General features: G+C 42.1%; 1 protein-coding gene across 2 annotated transcripts; it reads right to left on the minus strand.

The window, feature by feature from the left end:
• Nucleotides 1-766: 766 nt before the first annotated feature.
• On the minus strand, nucleotides 767-23,067 carry gna11b (guanine nucleotide binding protein (G protein), alpha 11b (Gq class)). Of its 2 annotated transcripts, XM_037485871.2 has the most exons (8): nucleotides 22,533-23,067; nucleotides 11,755-11,939; nucleotides 11,274-11,428; nucleotides 10,045-10,173; nucleotides 9,099-9,227; nucleotides 6,472-6,601; nucleotides 6,135-6,288; nucleotides 767-5,504 (listed from the first exon to the last, which is right to left on the minus strand). In XM_037485871.2, exons 1-8 carry the CDS (start codon nucleotides 22,666-22,668, stop codon nucleotides 5,314-5,316), a joined length of 1,209 nt encoding a protein of 402 aa, XP_037341768.1. In that variant the 5' UTR covers nucleotides 22,669-23,067; the 3' UTR covers nucleotides 767-5,313. The 2 variants fall into 2 exon arrangements, with proteins under 2 accessions (XP_037341768.1, XP_037341767.1); XM_037485870.2 differs by lacking the exon at nucleotides 10,045-10,173.
• Between the last annotated feature and the right edge of the window lie 298 nt (nucleotides 23,068-23,365).

Raw genomic sequence — 23,365 nt, forward strand, 5'->3', positions numbered from 1 at the left:
AGGTGCATGGGGTAAAGGTGCAATGTACAGAAGGGAGTTAATAGTTTAAATGAGCATTATTATGCATTTCTGCCTTCATCATACAACTACAGAGACCATTTGAAATTCTATACGTATGGGTTTTCAGAAGAAAAAAAATAATCTAAAAATCACAAAATGAACTTTAGTGCACCTCCCCACTTTAAAAAAAATAATTTCAAACAGTTTCATAGAAACCCCACAATACTGAACAGGTTCATCTTTCCACCCATCTGACAAAACAGAAGAAAAAAAGTGTGTCTATTATTGCGACCCCAAATGGTCTGTTCTTGTATTTTCCGTTTTCCTAATTCCATCAAAAACCCGAAGGGTTTGCATGTTAAATGGCTTCTCGACTTGCTTATACCTCTAATTATCACTACTGCTGTAGGATTGTGATAACCAGCATACGTCTACCATTAATAGAATGTATAGATAATCCGTACCGCATAGTCTCCAAAATGCAGCTATAGCAGCACAGCCAGAACTGGAACGATATTTCAATTACATCAAGAAAGTTAGGGTGCAATAGATTGTTGGAAAATTCCAGTGATCACAAAAAAAAACAAGAAAAATGCACTCCCTCTGGGAACTGATTTCTTGCTAGATTTGGCTTAAGGTCGCTGAAATTGAAACCACTTCCTTTGGGATTTTATTAAAAAAAAAGGAAAATAAAAACCTACCAACTTTTTACAGCTGTAACTATTAATATAAAAATAATAAAACCAACTCAACGCACACACCATGAGCAAGTATAGGAACAAATTTATTTCAATTTAAAACGGATACCTTGTCATTATGTTTCTCTCTTAGAAGGCGGCAATGATCATAAGTCATGTTCGAATGAGGATCAGGCAACAGTGGTTGAAACAAATACATGAAACACATAAAAAAAATATGGCAAGAGTTATGTTAATCAATAATAACCAACTGACTGAGCCCCTTCATCAAGGGTTCTGCTTCAATGAAAACTCTCTTCACTTCCAACACAAAATAAACAGCACATGCAATTATAATTACAGTTTCTTAAAAAACAGATTATCTTTTTAATCTTGAATCTTAAATGCAGAATAAAGTCTTTGTGTGTACTTAACCATCTATCCTTTTAGTCTCTGGTGTGTGTTATTTAAAAAGAAGAGGTTTGGGAGGGGGGGGGGGGGGGGCGTCTCAGGTGGTGGTCCTTTGATGATGACCACAGCGTTGGCACTTAGAGAGCCTTGCTCTAGAGAGTGGGAATGGCACACTCAGTATAATACATCATTTACATTTGGTTTACGTACAAAATAAAAGAAAAACATTTTATTTTATACACCACTACACAATTGACCTTCAGGTTTCATTGGAGTGAGGACAAAATAAAATAGAGTGTTCTTAAATAATAGAGTTCTGGTAATTTTTTCTATTGATACAGTAAATGAAAAACCAAAAAAAAGGGAACAAGATAGAAGTTTTGAATATGCACCAACTGCACACCGACAGGAACTCACACAACCACGGTCAACCCAAAAGGTCAGAGCATTTTCCATAACCGCAAAGGGCCAAAACACCAACTTTCATTATTCATGGCCAAAAAAAAAAAAAGTGTTGTAGTGAAGAAAACAATGCAATCTTTCACTAGTCATTGATGAAAGAATCAAAAGGAGATCAAAGTTTGGTACAGACTTGGCTTCCTTAGCTCTAGATAGTATATGTTGAGATAAAATGTGTCAAAAAAAACACTGCAGGACGCCAACATTACCAAAACAACACTATCAGACAGCCCTTCATCACGTGCCTCTGTTGTAGTGTCAAGTTTGAAAACACAACATTACTCGTCACTGTTAAAGTAAGCCGAGCTAAATACTTGGGTATCCATACTGGTATATTGTTCCACTTAAATACTGGCATCTCTTTATGACAGCCGCCGAACGGTTGGCTATCAGCTTTCTTCTGCTTAAGGTTAGTGCAGATTTCAGCAGACAAAAAAATGGCAGTTAAAGACCACACGTGTTTAGAAATATACATTTTAGCCCCATTAACGTAGTGTCCAACCGTAACATCACTGCTTCTCATTTTTGAAAATTATCTTTGATTCTGTCTTTTTAGGCAGCCTTTTGTTTCTGATCAACCCCCCGAAATCTAAAGGGTTTGACGGAGGTGAAACTTAGTCCTCAAAATTGTTCTAAATGTTGCGTGGCAACAGTTGAGAAAACCGACTGGGAAAGGCTCATTTTAATGTAATGGCCGTAACACTGTGGGAGTGTTTGACTTTGTACCAACTGTTGATTGGACTTTCTCAGAATCCAGTTTAACTATCTGCTGGTTACTACTCGTACCGAAGAGAATGAACAGAAGCCAAAATCTGCACACGACGTAGGAAATATTTGTTAAAAAAAATGAGAAACAGTCATGATCAAGAAAGTGAAAGAGCTAATGGGTTAAAACATGCAAAGCCACAAGCACGGCCATGAAGTCAAATACTTCGGGGGGGAATACTCGTCCTCGTAGTAATCTATTTAGTGATAAGTGCTTCTATACTGAGAGGTATTACAGGTCACACTGTGATACCAAATGCACACAAAGTAGTAAAGGGTGGAGTCAGATACTGGGTCCACCTAAATCATCAAAGGGTCAGATACGCAAAATAACCAGAAAGAACCGTTTAGTGTTGGAAAACTCTCTGCACACACACACCTTATGCTTTCATTTACACCCTGCCTAGCACAAAGCGCAAGGGATCTCCATTTATTAACAGAGTAGTAGTGGATGACTTGTTCAATGTGGTGCTGTACTCCACTGCCCACTGTCTGATGCACTGTGATAGCCCTTAATGATGATGAAAAATAAGTCACCTGTAGAAAGGGTCAATGACCAAAAAAAAAAAAAAAAAGTATATCTGCACTTCACTGGCACTATCAAAGCAAGCCTCAAAAACTGGAAATCGACAATGCAAAAACCAACAACTGAATTTCTGTGTTAAATTACAAACGGCAAGCATGGACCGCATGGGTCTTCAATCATTGATAAAAAAAGTCCACCTACGTTCGTACTGTACATTTTTCTAAGTATGCATTACAGCGCTGCGTCTATAAACTGAGAGGAAGTAAAAGTTTCTCTCTTTTTTTCTTGAAACAAAACAAATATGAAGGCTACTAAAGAAAGCCAAACAGTATCATCATGGATGGATGGAGTTGGGATGACAAAGTACAACTGGCAATGTCTCAATAAGAAATAGAAAGCAGAGATAAAGTCCTTATTATACCAGACATTCAGTTTTTTTTTCTTTTTTTCCTTTTTTCCTTTTTACAGCAGTTCAGACTCAAGTAGGCTCCACCATGAGAAAAGGAGCACTTCAAATGACTCAAAAGCAATCAATTTATCAACACCTTTAAACCTGGTCCATAAATTAGATAAATTAAAAAAAAAATTACTCTTAAGATTATCTTGTCACCATAGTGTGAAGATTGTTTTACGAGCCCTAGTTAGTGTACTCCGGGGGCGGAGCAGCCGCAGTAGTAGGGAGGAACCACTTTCGCTCCTTGCCAAGCGTTTCCTCACCATCACTCAGCTCTGAATAGTCGAGTGAAAAAAAATAAAAAAAATAATAATCTATAATCACAGTATTACTACTACTACCAAAAATTCATGGGGAAAAGAAATTATATGCTAACAAAAGTTGATTTTTTTTTTTGGATTGTTTTTCTCTTTTTTGCCAAAGATGGTGTACCACAGAGTTTTTGTACAGGAGTGTTTTGTGTATATGTATTTACAAACGAATATACACAAACAACGTTTGCAGACTTGAGTGCGTTTTCTTTGTAAGGTTCATAAGCCCCTTCCTCTCCCCACTCAACAGCAAGCAATCTATATATAAACAAAGTGACTATACAGTGAAAAAAAAAAAAAGTAAACAGAAACATCCTGATGCGATTGATGACTGTCACCGTCAAGTGTGTCTGATTGGACGGCTGAGGGACGCAGGTGTGACGCCAGAGATGTTGCCGCATGATTCCATTTACACTGCAGGCTGTGGGCGTGTTTCATTTTGTTGAATAAGCTACTTGCAACCCGAGCTGCAGATATGCTCCGTAGGCTGATAAACACTGATGTCATGCTCCCCTCCACATCTGCTTCCACCAATCAGAGCAGTGCCTGTGTCAAAAGCAGGGTCCTCTCAAGCGTTACTAGTGTTTTGTAATACAGGTGTGGGGTGTCACACGGAAAACTGTCCGTGTGAATCCATATAGAAAACATCGAGGAGGGAAGCATGTGATTAACTTAAAAAGAAAAAAAAAAGATACTTTAATCAAGTAAAAATTCTGGTTGCCTTTTTTCTACAATGTCGTTTTGGAAAGTTCAAAAGTTTTCATTGATTTCTAACCAATTGTCACCATTACTTTAGCCATTATTCATTAAATAGAAGAAGTAGACATCGCAACACATTTCTATCATTAAAAACACATTTTTAAATCTCAGCAATTAACAGATTTTGATTAACTATGCGAGACCCTCTCGAGCTTTTTAACTAAGGTGTGTTTATTTATGCATTTACTTTATGATCTATCTTTTTTCTCTTTGCGATTGTGATGCTCACACTGGTGGGTACATTCATAGATGCTCGATGCAGACAGAATCCTCAGACACACGTCCTCTTCGCTCCGGTGTGAAGCTTTCTGTCCAAGTCACTTTGTTGCAAGAAGCCACCGACAAGTTGTTAGTGGTTTTCAGGAGAGACAGCATTCCCCTCCGTCCACACCGATAGGCGCTCACAAAAGGACAGTACAGCTGAGAGTCCACTCCGGAGGGACACGGGGCTTTGATGTCGCTAGTTAATGCTCCCCGAAAAGCACACACACAAGTATGTACCCCCTCCCACACACACTATCTCTCTCACACAGACACACTAAAACCAAAGTCCCCTTTAGTCACTGTACAGTCCTTGTGAAAGGTTTGTGTGCCAGATGAAAAATGTGCTAGAGCCGGCAGCAGAGGCCAATGCTGACGCAAGGAACCGGCTTTGGGAGGAGCGGGCACTCTGCGACAAGCTGCAGAGTGACGGCGGAAGCGGGCGAGCTTTGGTGAAAGAGGGGCAGCGTTTGCCAGCGGGAGGATCTCTGAATGTACTGTACTGAGGAAAAAAAAAGATAATATAGAAGGGTTGGGTTAGTGTGCGCGCGTGTGTGTGAGAGAGAGAGAGAGAGAAAGCCAACGTGGTGTGCTGTGTAATGCATGTGAACTCGAGCGCAGGTCCCCAAAGGAGGTGTGCGTTTGTGCAACGGGGAGAGGAGATGTGCCGCCGGCGCCGCGTGCCGGCCCTCACACCAGATTGTACTCTTTGAGATTGAGCTGTAGGATGGTGTCTTTGACAGCTGCAAACACAAAGCGGATGTTCTCAGTGTCCGTGGCACATGTAAAGTGAGAGTAGATGATCTTATCGCTGTCAGGGTTTAAGTCCACAAACATCTTGAGGATAAACTCCCGTGCTGCCTGTGCATCTCTCTGGGGACCTGAGAAATAGAAATGGACAGTGTTGGGATCACAGGATGAAGTGAGCATTAAAATGAAGACCAGAGCATCAGGATTGTTTTGGAAGGTCTACTTTAGCCCATAAAACCTGGAAAGCAGCAGATATTTTTTCTTTTTAGACATTTTTACACTTCTGTGCACATCAAGTGGGGGAAATACTTCATAGAAAAGGCAAGGTTCATCACTTGTGATCTATTCTTTAGAGTAATGTAGAATTATTTTTAAATCAAAATTGTGATCGATCTGCTGTGTTTAAGGTGAAAAGTTCTACGTGCACCGTGTCAATTTAGCTGTGTGGATTCCGTGTTGAATGGTGGTGAGAAGCCTTCTTATCAAAAGCATGTACAGGCTCAGAGTCCCCTGGCCTGTACCCAGGAACCTTGTAGCGCTATTTTGCATATTTAGTAAGGTCTCAGCGTAATATCAGAGCACCAGGTCCTCCTACTTTGGTGACCATCAATAATGCCAAGTTGAGATAAATGTCACAAGGCAAAAGCTCCATATTTATAAGAGATGCAACCCTTTAAAGTTCAAATCCTTTGTCATAGTTTTACATAAATATTTCCCATAAATATTTCCAACAGTCTGCTGCTAGATTAGCCACTCCTCACCATCAAACTCTGGGAAATAGTCCACCAAATGTGAGTAGGAGATCTTCTCCTCTAGCAGGTCCTTCTTGTTGAGGAAGAGGATGACGGAGGAGTTTTGAAACCAGGGATAGGTAATGATAGTCCTGAACAAAGCTTTACTCTCCTCCATGCGGTTCTGGTGAAGGGAGTAGATGAGAGCAAACAAAAACATGCCGTTTAGTTTCAATTCTCACACCTCAGAGACAACTGCAATAATGCTTGTTTGTGCGGGAAACACTGGTTAGTACTTGAGCTTAATGCTTTGCAAATTAATTAAAAATACTTTTTTTTATTCTTGGTAGCTAAGCTAGCCACTTACCTCGTTGTCGGACTCCACCAGGACCTGGTCGTACTCACTCAGCGCCACGAGGAACATAATAGAGGTGACATTCTCAAAGCAGTGAATCCACTTCCTCCTCTCTGATCTCTGGCCTCCGACATCCACCATCCTGACGGCAGGATGAAGGTGAGGAGGGTGAAGGTCAAGAAGCGGGGAAACACACATAAGTAGAGCCTTGTGGCCTAGTTCATTCTCAATATAACCTACATTAGAAAAGAAAGTACTTCTCAAAACCATCATGAAAAGGGGGGTTTGAATCCATCAGGACATCATTTATACGCCCTAAGAAATAAGTTGTGAATCTCTTTTATCACACTACAAAAAGGCTGTATCATATTTTGCTTTATAGCAAAAAGTGTATACAGAAGAACCACTTTACAAATCGAGGAACAGAATTTTTTAGGTCCAAATAAAGGCAATCCAATAAAGATCTCTCATCCTGAGACCAATGAAGAAAATAAGGAGTTACATTTATTTTTGGGTGCCGATATTTTGTGTAAAGAAATAAATACAATAAGCTATTCTGCATTCCTATTAACTAAATTTCAAAACACAAAACTACCTGATGGATTCATGTGCAGATCTCTACATTTGAACGAAAACTTAAACAAGAAACGTGTGCAGTGAGGGTATACTTTTGTCCTTGTAAATTGGCAGGTCATGCATGCCACAACAAAGATAAAAGCTTCCTGTTTTAGACAGATCCAGGTTCAGTTTAAAAGCAATGCCACTCAGTTTAGGGACTTGTGCTACTGTAATTGTTTGATGAAAGTGAAGCCACAATGCCTGAGCAGAAGCAGACACACTGCAAGAAACACAATTATTTAAGATAATCATATATTTGGATCCTCCCTGCAGACAACAAATGATAAACCGAGGTCAGAGTTGAGCTAGAAGCTACGTAAAATTAAAAAGAATATGCACTGTTATACACAGCTAGCTGTGTAGCAGATTTTCTAGCCGGTTGTGCACCTCATCTAGCGACCCCTTGGGTCATCTGAGACAGGTCTCTTTTTTGTTCAGAGTTTTTCTGCTCCACACATATGGAACAAACCCCCAGAAAGCCGCAGGTCTGCAGAGATGCTCAGCTGCTTCATTAAAGACTGGAGCTTCCCGTTTGCCGCCAAGTGAACCAAATTCAAGGACTAAGTGTATTTTAAATGTTTATTTTATAAACTGCAACTTCTGTTCTAAATTAAGCTGGTTTACAGTTTATGAATTGCATTTTCTTTTGCCTGATTTTTGGTTTTCTGCAAAGCAATAGCCTCGTTAAAATGTGCATTATCTGCCTTGCCTCATCTCAGAAGGAAATCAATATTGTCGATTGAAACCTATTGCTGGACTTCTTGAACTGAGAGGCATTTATGTGGTGGTCATTCATCACATCTGGTGCTAGATTCGTCCAAACTGTTTATGCGCTACAGTGGAAGAAGAAGAGAATGCATTCACGTCTCTAATAGACAGCTTTTCAACCTCTCCTGGTGTGTGATACAGCGCCACACTCACACGATCGATTTGTGAAGTTGAGACAATTTGAGGACAAACAGGGAAACGGGTGGAACATGAAATGAAGGGCACAGATGAGATGGAGAGGAGCAATGGGTACAAAAAGGTAGGACAGAAGGCAGAGGTGAAAACGTTGATGCAAGATAGAGGGCACCTCGAATGGTAGGATTCTTTTCATGGTAGGACTCCAGTAACCGAATGAGAAACTACAAGCTGAGAGAAATTGCGTCACAAATAGAATGATTTATACTTAAACACAATTTCAGCACACGTGCGTCCAGACCGACGAGGTGGCATTTTACTAGCAGCTAAAGCTGGCTGACGGATGTGTAAATTCTTGTAGGACGGTTTCTGCCTCCCTGAGCTTCTCCTCGACAAGGTCACTCTTCAGGGACTTCAGGTCCCAGTTTCATTAAGTCTTCATTTGTGACAACCGTGTCAGGAAATATTTCTGGTCAAAAACCTTTGATGTCAAGCCATTATACAAAGGGCATAGGGACAGTTTAATGCGTAACATCCTGTACTTTGGACCTCTGGACACACCGGTGCAAACATTAACACCAGGGCGAGACGTGGTCTCCTACGAGAGGTGCACAGATCTAATTTGATTCACGATACAAAGGTGCCCCCTGGTGGTGGCCCAGTCCGCTGAGGTCCACGGAGACCCGGGGCCAATATAGGCCCTGCAGGACCTGCTGCCCAAAATAACATTCCTCTACACGGAGAGGACGACCTCGTTTCTTCTGCCAGCCGGAGAGAAAAGGAGGAGGAGAGAAGGAGGTGACCTATTTACGGAGACCGGGCACCAGAATGTAGGACTCTGAGTTTGTCATATTTGTGCGTTTTTTGGCAGAAGGTAAAAAAGAAGGGTGGGACATCAAATGATAATGACTTTGATTTCTATGATTGCAGGGCAAGGGTTATGGAGTAAGAATGGGATACAGACAATCAACCAAAAGTCAGATTATATACGTTCTGTCAATTAAATTTGGAACCAAAAAAAATACATGGGTTGATTTGGCACTTTTGACAAAAACAAATCAAAGGATGTATGGATTGATGAACAAGGAGGGACTGAGCAGGGACGGGCATCTTTCTACCTGAAAATGATGCTTTGCAAGTCGAATGGGTACTCTATGATTCCTGTAGTGGGGATGCGCACCCTGAGCACATCCTGCTGAGTGGGAAGATAGCCGGAATCTGCAATACGATCCAGATCGGAAAGATAACTACAGGCAGGCCGGCCGAGGGGAAAAAAAGAGAGATGAAGAGAGAAAAAAAAAAGACAGAAAAACAGTTATATAAAGCGTGACAGGCAATTACCGCAACCCCCCACTGCAACTCCAGGACGTGTGGGTGAGTCCTGTTGAGGAAGTTTCACAGAAAAAGGCCACAACTTAAAAAACATCAGGGTGTTAGTGTTACTGCTCCACCCACACTATCCAAAAACCAACATAAGGATTTGGAGATCAGCTGTTAACTTGCAACCGCTGCTCCAGTTTACTTAACTTTAAAAAAAAAATAATAATTGACAACATCTTGTAAGGAGTATTTTTGTTGGATTACGTTGCAGACAGTGCGGTGGCATCAGTGACAGAAGTGTTTCAGCAGCACGTGGGTTAAATAAAGAAGGTTTGGACCCATATGACATCCAGGATAACAGGAAGCATGTTGCATTTCATTTTACTATGTCATTCAAAAATGTTTGAACACTTCTAAAATTGTGCCCGGATTTAATATCAACTGCCTATTGAATGTTTGACGTCCCTAACCCTTCTTTGTCTAGTTTTTAGTGGCTGCTCCCCAAACGCTATAGTGCAGCATGTCTGGCTTTAGTTTTGACCCCGTGAACCAGAACCGTAGCTAATTTGCTTTACCAATTTGGCTCGCAGGCTCATTGGATCTAAATATAACCTGTATTTTTTAGGGGGTACAATTGACAATAATCCAGCCCATGCTTCACTGATGTGTTAGTATGCGGACATTCGTCAGTGGTTTCTGTCTTCTATGAACGGTGATGCTGCAGTCCTGGGGCCATCGGGGTACCTGAAGATGACGTTCTCCAGGTCAAACGGGTACTCTATTATACCCGTGGTGGGAACACGGACCCGCAGCACATCCTGCTGGGTGGGAACATATCCCTCTGCAGTCACACGGTCTATATCGCTAAGGTAACTGGAAATATACATGAATAGTATGAACACTGAAATGAAGCATTTCTCACTGATGTTCTTCTCTTTCTCACATGCACTACCTAAACACAGATAGATAATAATTTATTATAAGTATTCTTAACAAAGCAGGCACACCTGCACACATACTGACTTGAAGCATCATTAATCTGTAGTACAGCAAGTCAACAATCAGGGGGCCCAATGAGTTAAGCGCCTTTCACCACCTAGCCTGGGGCCACAGATTATTAGAACGTAATTATGGCAAAAAATACACAACAGGAGGCTGACACATTTGGCCCCAAGTTAGAAGCGTCGACTCCGGGTGAAAGTGCATCTCTTACCACTGGCATTCAGACAATTAAACTAATGATGACGAAATGACGGCTTCAAAGTCACCTGTGCGCTCTTAGCTGGATGAGACCGCATGAACCAAAACAAATATCTTCCAATTATCACATTGTGTAGATAAACATCTATGTAACCGTTGCAATGCAAGTAGTTTTAGATTTTATGGAGTATTTACAAAGTTTAATTTTTCCTGCATAACAACTGTCTGTAAAAAAATGAAAGGGTCAATATATTATACCTCAAGTGGTACCTAGCTAAGCAGTTTGTTGTAGTTGAAAAGAATAATATTTAATAAAGAAAAAATCTAATCGATAAATGTCTTCACAAAAACGTGATGTGAACAAGTGCAGAAAACATGTTGTTCTCATAATTTTTGAGGAACTGACTCTGTACATGTGACACACAAACAAACTTCTCCACATAATTCATCAGCCTTTTCCAACAGACTTTAACAGAGCTTTGGGAACCGAGACATTATTACTAGACAATTACAATTTTGCTCCATCAGAATTTTGCTTTACGGCAAATGTCAACAAAATATTTGATCAAATAAGCTTTGTACTGTTAAGAGTCATTAGTTGCGTTACCAACACGGATAGTCCTGTACCAGTTCCCAAACCAGCATCATAGACATGTACTCAAAGATTACACAGCTCACTCACAAATTGCGTCCCAGTCATCACATACTATTGTTAGATCCTAGATCTCAACACATGGACACAAAAACACACAGACAGACTGAGAAGGACGTACTATTTAGTGGAGTCAGAGAGCTGGTACTCTCTGCGGCGGTCATAGGCCTCCTGGATCCCCGGGTCGGACCACAGGCTCTTGATAGCTGCAATGAAGTGAAAGTCAAACCCGTTGATCTTCTCAATGTCCACCTCCTTCACAAGCATGGCGTTGGACTGGAGAAACACAAGCAATGGAAAAATTTGAATAGAATTGTAAAACAACATCTAAAAGAGGCTCATTATCCTTGATTTTCCCCAAAGATAATGACATATATATATAAAAAAAAACAAGTGGTTTACAGAGTTCTGTACGAGATAAATAATAATTTCCCTGAAAGTTCTAATGATCTAATTTAGAGAAAGAATTGAGGGCATGGTCCCTCACTCACAATTAATCTGAGCCGCGAATTACTGCCAAGAGTACTCCCACCTTCTAAATAACCAAAAGAGAACCTGAATGGTAGGACGGAGGATATTTCTTTATCACAGTCAGTCCTTACCCGATTCTGTTCAAATTTGTAAGGGATCTTGAGGGTCTCAGTGGCGCGGATCATGGCCTGCATGGAGGTGAAGATGTTTTGGTAAACAAGTCGGATAAAGCCTCTCTTGTCTTCGTCTGAGTACCCAGCTCCATGAATGATCCTCATCTGCTTGATGAAGGTGCTCTTGCCACTTTCTCCAGTACCTAAAAGAGAACGAGGGAGGAAAATGGTTAGTGAGTGCAGCAAACTTACCATGTGGCAAAGGCCCGGCTGGTTTACTAGTTTTCACGCACATAAACAAAAAAAGTGTAAAAGTCTCTGTAGAGACTTTTACCTTTACAGAATGAAACTAAAAAATACCCAGAGCCACTTTCCAGTCAAGTATTAAAACGCTTTCCTGAGGAAGCACAACGTATATATACATAATATAGTAATGTAATAATATATATAAGTTATTGGTATTTTTGACACACCATTTTTACGAAGTGCTGGTGCAGCCTCAAGTCGTTCAAATTATCATGTACATATTTTGGCATCCGAGATGCATAAATATTTTTGGTGAGTTATCCTTTTCAGCTCAGCATAAGACTTTGTAAACCAGAAGCTGCATCACAGTGCTTCTGATTATAGAACAGTTGCCAGGCTGCAAACCATTTTCAGAAATTGGCTACAATTTCTTGGCGGTAACAGATATAATGGGAACAGTACATACCAATTGTGCACCCCGTTGTAAATACATATGTTGCATTAGTATCTTTAACTATGTGCGCCGCATGGGCATTGGTCCGTGTACTCCCGCTCGAACAGGCATCTTTTTTGGAGACTCAAATTAGATTGGTTGTGAGCTGAAAGTTTATTAGGTTTTGGGACGAGAGCTACATGGTAAATTACACTGTAGTTTGTAACATTATTTACCCAGGGGGGTTTGCTCCCTTTACTATGCAAAGAGCCATTTTCCAGAGCCGCAAAAGTAAATTTGATATAAAATAAGGTTTTATATGCAGTTGGAGGCTCAGATATTTTGTGTTTCACATTTTCTCTATTTGTGAGCGGCTTTGCCACAGAACTAGCAGCAGAAGTCAAGTTTGGATACTTGACGCACTTTATGAAAGTATTGTAACTGAGTGAGAGAGTGACCCATGTCAGTGTGTTCTACGTTGTTCAAGATAATAACTCGTCTTTTCTACTGAGTCCAGGAGGTCAGTGAATTGTCATGTGTCCTGAAGCAGTGCATTCTGTCAATCATCCTAGCTACCTATGGGGATGGTCAGCACACGTGAGGGTGCCTGTGATCGGCAGTGGGATGTTTTGATGTGTTCCCACCAGATGTGTGTAGATTAGTGTGTGACCGTGGAGCTGATGTTGAAGCATATGTGAGAGACGTCTCACACAGTCGAAGAATTGGGTATTTTTCGTTCATCTCCAGCATGATACTATACAGCAAATGCAGAGGGTTTGGTCTGGAAATTTGTCACTTTTTTTGGATAGTTTTCTAATTTCTCACCACATAAGAAGACCGGTAAGCCAGCGTTTGAGAAAGTAGATTAATATGTCCATGCAGAATAAAACTATTTTCCTCTGACTTTTTTGGATTCATCCATAGAGGGGGCTAGACAGCAACTTAATATGATGTGACACAGTATCACCCATAAAGGATTGTCAACTGTGCAAAACATTAAATAACCATTAGTTATTTTTGATAGGATAGAAGAGGTTGCCGAGTGTCGTCTTAAAAGAAATGACTCAAACTTAATGTAATTCTGGAATTTTACACAAACACGCTCAGTCCTTCCTGTTAATTTAATACAACCAACATTTACTATATTTAAATATTTATTAGAATCAAATTTGCTGAGATCAAGATTGCTCTTTTTAGGCGGTAAACATCCTTTTCTTCCAATTAGCGAAGAAATCTTTTAATCAGAATTCTCAAATTGCACAAAGACGATTACAACAAGCAAAGTCTGCAATCCCAAAAATTGGGTGTCCATCCAAGTCAGTTTTACACATTATGAAATCTCTGATAATCCAAGTGTATAATCCAACCTTCTTTGCCCCACTTGAGAATGTGATCGCTCAGTGAATGAATCAAGACTGTTTGCAGGAAGAGGATAGATGAGCCAGAGGAAACTACAAGCTAATTTAACGAATATGACTAAGAAAACTTCCCCTGAACTACCTCTGTTAAACGATGACAGCAGGGGGCGTTGTCAAAAGGCTGCATTCCTTCAGTTATCTAGAAGGCCAGAAGAGGATCTTTCCAGATATGTACATATAGTGAGAAACCCAAAAAGAGTTTTCCTATGGAATATAGGCATGTGCTTTGAAAGATATACTTTGCATATCTTTATTAAAACACGCTTATTTTCTGTGGAACCCCCCCCACCACGCTCCAAAAAAAATGCATAAAGCAAAACGCACATTTTTAAGCTTTGCACAGCTGACATTGATTGCCAAATGTGCCCCCCCACTTGGCTTGGTCTGTTGGGTTTAACCCACTTTTCACACTATCCCGCTATGTTCTACATGCCCAGAAACACTACCCTCAGGCCACAGAAAAGAAAAAAAAAGCTGATACGGGAAATCAAAAGACATCCAGCACATCTATAATATCTGCAAAAAAATGAAAGGAAAAGACGAGGAGGAAAAACACATACACTCATCTCACCACCACCTACATTCAAGGTTTTTGAAGAGCAGCCATATTTCTGTTACTATAGCAACCCCTCCACTGTCTCCCTCTCTTTTTAGTTCCTGTGTTGTTATTTTTTTCTTCTTTTTTGTACCCTTCCATCCACCCCTTCTCTCCCTCTCTTCTCTTTCGTAGCCGACACTAAATATAACTGCAAGCCCTTCAGGCCTGCGCTGTGCTCTCCATTTTACTGTGTGTTACAGAGACGAAGAGCCTCAGCTCCACCGATACTTTTGGGATGGTCTGAGGTCAGTAACAAGTGGTTCCGAACACAGGACTGCAAACATGATTCACTAAAAATACCTTTAACGTTTCTCCTGGAGAGATCAATGCTTTGCAGCCAAAGCTACAGACTCGATCTTATGAAATCTGAAACAGTCAAGCCAACAAAGGGATACGAGGAGAGCACAGTCTTTGTATTGGGATGCGGCACTAATGTCCTGGTAGTGACTGCAGACTGCAAGCAAGAGGATCACTCTCCGGCTTGATTTATTTCTCGTGACCCGGTCACAAGATCTCCCTCTGCTGTGTTCTCCTAAGCATCGTATTGCTCTTTCACCAGACACCACACTATGAGCCTCTGTCTTCCCCTTTTCCTCGTCAGATTGTACCAGTCTTAGTCTTCCTCTTTCGGTGTCCTCAGTCTCCACCATCACAACCCCTCCGCACCTCCCTTAGGCTAGAAATATGCCTCCCTATTCTCCTCCCTCCATCAAGAATTTTAGATATTCATAACTAGAATCCATCCATTCTTTTTTGGAAATGACCTAGAAAATAAGGGGTCACCTTTTAATAGCTCACACTACTTGGGTTTGATAACTCTCTCTGTGCCAGGTAGCTCTACGACTGTGCGAGAGAAAAAAGACAAAAGAGCTCAGATCGTGCCTCAGTGCAAGGGACACTGAACACTAAACCCTACAAACACTGGTCTTTTACTGTCTCTTGCATTAGTGAAAAATCTCAATCAAAACCAATGAATAATATAATTAGTGAGATTAAAACATGCAAATGGGTAGCAACAGCAATCAATCTTGTTGACACTTCACTTCATAATGAACTTGACATACCGCTGTCTTAATGCAGCAGTTTGGGTTGATCCCAGGTCGTCCATCTATCAGTTATGAGTGTGTGTGTGTGTGTGTGTGGAGAGGGATGCTTTGTTTGCACAGTCGGTCTGCTCAAACCTCATCATCTCCTTGTGCTCCCCAGGCAATCCACAAAAGGCCTCATGCAAACCCTGCTAACCGTGGCTTCCCTCTGCAATGCCAGTCACAGATTTCCATTTAACAATTGATGTAGTTTATCAGCATCATAGTTAACCTGCATGCAAATTGTATCAACAGTCCTTTTAGACAACTCTTTACAATCCAATCTCAGCGTTTATGAAGAAATTTGCATAGACCCTGAGTATTATCAAAACCTCAAAAAGAAATTTGAGTGTGCTTGGAAGTATACAGAAGATCCAGGCAGTCACAAGGCTAACCAAAATGTAGCATGGGTCTAAATCCTAAAGTTCATCGTAGAAACTGGCCTCTTGCTGCTGTACAAAGGAAAGGGATTGAGCCAAGGCAGCCTGGAGCTACACAACACACACACCAGCTGCCTAACCAACTGTGGACACACAAGGATCCTGTGGTCAACCTCAAGGCATGGATGTTACCTTAACTACGATTGCCCATTTTCTTTCCCTCTTCATGCGATAACTCGGGCAACACATAGTACAGGAATCCAATAAACATGCACAAAAAGACAAAAGAGGGCGATATCTCACTCGGCTCCACTGTAGCTTTTCTACATGTGCTGCCTGCTGCCAGTATCTGGCCACAAGTCTATTGCTTCGTGCTGATGTCTCTGCATCTGCAGAGTGCTCCATGTGCATGGGTATCGGAGATATAAATTCAATATACTGATACAGCATGCACTGGCCATTATACGCACACTTGCACGATTGCATTTGTCCTTCGTAGAATAGCCTTTTCTGTTCTACAGAGAGTACGTGCCGAATGCTGCGCGCGACGCGTAGGTGTGGGTGAGCAGAAATCCAATCAAATCAAGGCTTTAGAAAAAGGCCTGGAGTAAGCAGCAGTATTTTAGTCTGCAATACACACCGTGGGGCTGCTGCAAACTAAAAAGACGTCGAATCAGAGATGTTGACATTTCTTATGCCATGGCACACATGTAGGAGAATCTCATCATGGAGATGGCACTGACAAAACAAGGAAAGATATTCATCTACGAGGGGCAATAAGAGTCCCTCTTTTGATCACCTAGTGAAAAAAAATTACACTTTTCCCAGATCTTGTCTTCCTCTTAAACAGTTATAAATATTTGATGACTCACCCGGCCTTCAGAGGTGTGTACAAAAATTCATCCTATTAATTTAGACAGAATCATTTATCGTCCATAGCTAACAGAGCAATATTAAGAGATGGGAAGGGGCCGTGTTTAGATATTAGTGGGCAAACACTGTTTTAATCTTCCAAAACAAGAGGCAAAAGTCTAATTCAATCCACGGAAACTTTGCAGATCTTTAACAGCTTCGTCTCCCTGTGGCAGGGTGCGGCAGCTAATCGATTAAATTTGCTGATAGAAATAGTTGGCAACAAATTGGCTGGGTCTGTTATGATGCACAACAAGGATCTGTGCTAATGTTGGCTCCAAACAAGCAAATGCTTGGGCTTTTGTATCTCACAATGAATTACAGGAAATGAGGCCATCGCCTCAGTCTCTGGTGGAAGCATTTGGAAAATGTGGGAGGTAGAGACAAACAATATTACAGGAAAAAAAAAAAAAAAAAAAAAAGATGCGGGATTACGGATTGCAATTTCAAAAACAAACGAGACCTACAGAAATACCGTCCGTCTGTTTTGCATATATGAAGCGGATAGCGGCATCAGACATTGGTTTGTGGACTGCGGTTGACTGGAAATTCAAAAGTTACCATAATTGGCGCATGCGCACGTGCGCGCGCACACGCAGAGAGAGAGAGAGAGAGAGAGAAAGAGAGAGAGAGAAAGAGAGAGAGAAGGCGTGAAGCCACTGTGTTATGAAGGGTTTTCATGACATCTACAGGCAGTCCAAATGGCCAACCATCCAGGCTGCCGCGGAGCACCTTTTCGGTGAATACATTTTCTCCAACCCTATTGTATCGCAACAAACCCGATGCGCCGCCCCACTCCGTATGGTTTGCACTTATTATTGTCTAAATAAAATTTTCTTTGAAAGAAGGTACTTGCATTGTTATGCAATTATATTTTCATTAAGAAATAGGTGGCATAAAATGGTCCGAAAATTACAATATCGTTTATCGCAATTCATTTTGGTGCAAAATATTGCACCACAAATATATCGCACATATCTACTGCTCTACAGTGCTTTAAGTTAAATGTATCCACATTAGGTTTTCACAATAGAAATCACAACCACAGTGCAAGCCTAACATCCTCTCCAAAAAAAAGGAAAAAGTCCATCATTCCAGATCCAACTCGAAATTGAAAGATGAAGTGACTAGTTAAAATGGCATGCTCACAGAGACGTGTGGGCTTTACTGTACACAGCAGCTGGTGGGAGTAAACGGGAATGAAGAAGCCACCCTGCCAGCACAGAGAGGGCGGAAGATACTGGCAGTGAACCAAGAGCCCATGTCCCAGTCCTATGGGGACAGCGGTAGCAGGAGTATATGGGACGGTCACCATCTTGCCTCATTCACCTGTGTCTCCAGAGAGCGAGCCATGACCCCACTGAGGTACAAGTGCATGTGTTCATTGGTGAGCACTATCAGCGACTGTGTAACAGAACCACATCGGGGAGGGAGAGACCGAGTATGTGTGCGAGGCTGGCTAAGGTGAGGTTTTTTTTTTGCCTGAACATTTGATGGAATTTTGTAGAATGAACACAGTGTGGTGCATGCTTAATTCTCTGTGACCCGTTTACAGCGTCCCACGCATGCCCAGTGTACGCTGATGATCACGTGATAGACAAGGGTTACAATTATCTCGAAAAGGACGGTGAAAAGTGTTTCCCCTACCATTACAATGGGGGGGGGGGGGCATTGCCCCTGAAAAAGTCTGATAAAAACATTTCATACTTTTTTTCCAATCCCATCAGTGTAGTTCTGAATAAACCATCCTTCTTTTAGTAAATAATTTAGTGGTATTGAATTTTCACATGAAATTATATCAAACTACGCACCTTTCTAGAGATTCAGCCATCTGCAACCAGTCATAGACGGGTGACAAGCAAAAGTTCTGTATCCGGCCGACCGGATTTTGACTAGTGTGTGTTTGATTATTGCATATCTGTCCGCACTGAATTCATTAAATGAGCACCTTGGTTACGTCACGTAGACGTATCAGCTGTGTGCTCGAGGTCAGACTGGAGACATGCCCACTAAAATGATTTGTATGCTTACTTGATATCCTCCTTCATTTGTACACTTTAAAACACATGATACTTACTGGAAATGACATACAACATGTTGCATGTTAGTAGCAATTTTCAGCTCCTTCTGGAATCTCCCTCCAGCCAGCTATGTCACGGCAGTTTTGGAGAAAGTTATACTATATTTGAACTTTCCATGAAAGAAAAGTAGTCAAACCGTAGCATTTCTGCTTTTTACATAAGAACAATGTAATTTTTCAACTTCACCCCAAATAATATTTTAAAAAGGAACACGTTTGATTCTCTTAACTATTCATTTATTACAAAAGCCTGTTTTGCAATTTCCGTATTAAAATAGTATTAGGTCTGATCAGGATAAAGAGGATCTTCGTAATAACTGGCCATCCGCAGAGCTCCTCACTTTCACTAGCAGACACGCACCCAACCTTCGAGGAGTAGAGTTAGAAGATCCCTATTGCCATATATGATCAAAATAAGACTGCTTGGCAAGAGAGGGAAGGTCAGCAATAAACATCTGAGCCTATCCCCTGATCCTCTCCCTAGTTCAAATCAGACGGTTCCTCTAAAAAGGCTGCCGTAACCTGATAACAAGACGTACTGAGGAGACAGAGAGGATCAACAAGAACAACCTCATCAATGAGGACTTGGCAAACGACTGTACATTAAACCTCTACCTGAGATGGCGTGCTACAGAGCCATCCGACACATTCCAGCTATTAAACAGACTTTTGGTCTGGTCAGACACCACTTTTTCAAATAGCGTGCTCTGCACGTTCTATGAAGATAAAAAATGCCTTTTTGACGTCCCTCTAGGGACTTTCATTTTGCTTGACATTCAGATTCTCACATTTCACATTTTTGAAAATCTAATGCAAACTGGTACAATGGCAGCTTGACTGGGAGCTTACAGTTTGCCCTGGGTCAGCACGTTGGGAAACCCTAAAGCGTTTGCCCTTCCCTCTCACTTTACTGACCGTTCACTCGCTCCAGCAGTTCATTTACCCCGATGCAGCAAAGGCCACATCTCCTGGTCCACTGTGTTTTGACCAAGTAGAGGCAAACCACTGGCCTGTGGAGCAGGAAGCTGTCAGTATGGCCCGATATGGCCTCAGTCACAGGCAGCCAGACTGTGGGCAATGTTGCAGCTCTGGCATAGCTGTTATTTTCTGACCAAGCAGCTAAGTATGATGTTTTTATAGTTTTTTAAGACATAACCTTAACATTCAACCTCTCTTAAGTCTGAAAACGCGCCTGGCGTAAAATAAAACCCTGTAACCGTTTTATTGAGGAGAAGTGGCCGTTTCGGTGCTGTACCGTGGCCATCTGGCAAACCTGAGGGAGAGTGGACCTGAATTAGTGAGAGAAAAAACACTTTGATGGGGGAATGCCAGAAATCTGTCATATAGGTTAATAACCTGCAGATTAATCAAATTGTCAGCAGATAATGAATGATATGAAGCTATTTTGAAACATCAAACAATCCCTTTTCAGCTAGTCCAATGCAAGAATTTTGCTGTTCTTTGTAATCTGCGTGATTTTGATTAACGGCGTTTCAGCTTTACGCAAAATAGATAATGCCAATATAAATCCAGACTCATAAGACCCGATAAGAGCTGGGTAATGAGACCTGAAAACTAAATGTGAATCACATACTATGACAACATATTTCAGAAGAAAAAATAAAATCAATAAATCTATTGACCTAAATTTGAGAACACTTGGCCAGAAGAAGCTTTTTGGGACAGTACATGGAGTTCAGCTGAAAAGTAAAAAAGGTAGCAAATGAATAGACTTCTACCACATTCGACTAAGATGAACTAATGTCCAGTACTCAATACGTAGCCAAATATCTCATACTATCTCTTCAAAATACATTTGATGAAACCAATGTATTATTTGTCCTCAAGAAGGAAACTTTCAGAAACAGAGGTGGTCTGCTTTCTGTGTGGAGTGGCCGGCAGCTCACTGAAGGCTGCGGGCCTGAGAATAACGCCAGGGGGGATAATAAGAGTCAGTGACATCTCAAAGTCTCGGCAGCGGATGTGTTTAACCAAGCCTATTAAGACCTACACTAATCCTGCCTTACACGTCCTTATCCAGGCGTCCACTGGCAGCCTTAACTCACACAGGATGGGCCACTTACATCATGACAAGTCTTGCTTGCTCTCTGTATTTCACACACAGACACGTTGATAAGTGTTTTTTTAAAGCTATACTGAAAATAACACTAAACACCAGATGGTTGTGTAATGTTTTATACAGAGGGTAAAATGATCACCACATTTTCAAAAAATCCTGGAATCAGTCAAGCCGGCCGTTAATTGATCATCTGGCAAGAGCAGTTTGATTGCACCACGTAAGCAACCCCCTTCTAAACTGCGACACAAAAAACAACCCTTCATTTTTACAGGCTCACTTTGGCCACCAGGTAGGATAGAGTGCAATCAAGATCAAAAACGTATGATGGAATACGTCCCATCAGCGCACGGCTGTAGCGTGGCCTACTTATATGAGCCGAGGTATCCAGCAGGGAAATGAAAGGAGACACACATGTCGAATAACCAGGGCTGCTTTTGGTGGGCGAGAAATGGGAGCAAACGTTTGAATCTAAGGATGCAACCTAGATAATTCTAATTGTCCTAAAAATGGACCCTTTCCTTTTACCAAGGGGCTTTCACACATCTGTTCGTTGCGAGTAACTGGTGTGTGACATGCACACAGAGTTAAAAACTAGCTTATTGGACACACATGCACACAAAAAAAACACACGTTTTTCCTTCTGAAAGCAATGCAAGGGCACTTGTGATAAAGCATGGCCCAATGTTCCCTTTTTTGTGTCCACAGAACAATGAATCAATGCAGTACAGAACAACTTATTCAACAGCAGCTCCCACTTGCCCACACACCAGCTATAAAAATAGCTAACATTAACCTACTCAGCTAGACTCCAGGATGAGGGGGCCAATCCCTCATTATCCTCGTCCTCTCCGAAGGGGTAGATTTGGGACACAGGGTGAACACTAATACATGTCGAAAAAACATAATCGAACGAGTGAGACGCCAAGCAAGGTGTAGCTGAGGCACCTATGGCTTCGTCCAAGTTGAACAAGGGTTATGCAACCTTGTGAAAGCAACAGTGTAAAGCAATCCACAGCTGCTGCTTTTTTTTTTATTATCAAGCGTCCAGCACCGCCGTTCAACCATCACCAGCTAACAAACCACAGCAGCGGTTATTTCCTACTGCATTTTTATTATTCTTGTCCTTTAATCAACTTGAGAGCTGGTCCATAGTGTCAAGGTTGGACCACCGACATGCATGTGGTGGCCCCGTACCTTTAAAGGCTGACATCTCAGCAACTTCGATGCCAAACGACCCGTTCGTCCGCACACTCGATGCAAAATGATACGTAACATTACTCGAGGAAAGAGACAATACGGCCAGATAGTCATGATATGCACCTAAACGAGCCAGCTCACCAGGTTTCTTCTTTTCTTTTCTTTTTTTTAGTCGGTAAGCGAGGAGCCCGACCACGCATTTCGCCAATCATGCGATAGTTTCTCCTTACTGGAAGCAGGCAGCTAGCAACCTTTAACCAGTAGCATGTTTGCTAGCGTCGCCAAGAAGGCCCAAGAAACGTTCGTTTTTAAACACAACGACACGGGACGTGACACACGTTTATTCGAGAAGTAGCGTGATACATACCGAGAAGCAGTAATTTCAGCTCTCTCCTGGAGTCGCGCTTGTCTCGGCGGAGTTGTTTGTCAATTTCTGCATTGATTCGTTTCGACTCCTTCGCCTCCTCGCTCAGGCAGCAAGCCATCATGGACTCCAGAGTCATCCCCTCTGGTTTAGGCAGCCCGGTTGAGACGGGACGAGACGCACAGTTTCAGCTTATCCCGAATCCCCCGTCACCTCGCTTCGATCTCGGGCGAGGAGGGTGGTCTGTCGGGCTGGACGGACGGACGGGCGGACGGTCGGGTAGATAGATAGATGGATGGACGGACGGGACTGGGGGAGGGGTTGACCAGCTACGGGCCTCGCTGTCAAGTTGTCCCCCCAGCCGAGAAACAACTGCGACTTCACCCGGGCGTTCTCGGCAAATCACGGGAGATTCGGACAGGGGCGGGAGTGGAGAGACGGCGGGGCCTCCCCGAGATGCTCTGCCTTAATACGGCTAATGTTAAAATGACTGCAACTGCCGTGGATAAGCCACTTAATTCCCGTTTATATCATTAACCCCCCCTTTCCCCCCCCCCCCCCCCCCCCCCCTCTGACACTCGTTGGTCCAAATTATGTCGTTTCGTCTGTCACCGGACGGAATCGATCTATACGATCCGCCAAAAATAAAAAGTGGTTCCAAAAAACTGCAGTGTCGCTACATCCGAGCCCGTAGCGGTTGATTCCCCGTAACAGCCTCGCGACGTCGGCTAGCTAGTGGACGCTAGAGCAACGTTAGAACCCCCTTTAGCTGAGAAGCCAACATCAGAGCGGCGACCCGTTATCGCGCGTTATCTTACGCCGCACAGCAACGCGCC

The sequence above is a fragment of the Pungitius pungitius genome, chromosome 14 (assembly GCF_949316345.1).
Source record: "Pungitius pungitius chromosome 14, fPunPun2.1, whole genome shotgun sequence".
NCBI lineage: Eukaryota > Metazoa > Chordata > Actinopteri > Perciformes > Gasterosteidae > Pungitius > Pungitius pungitius.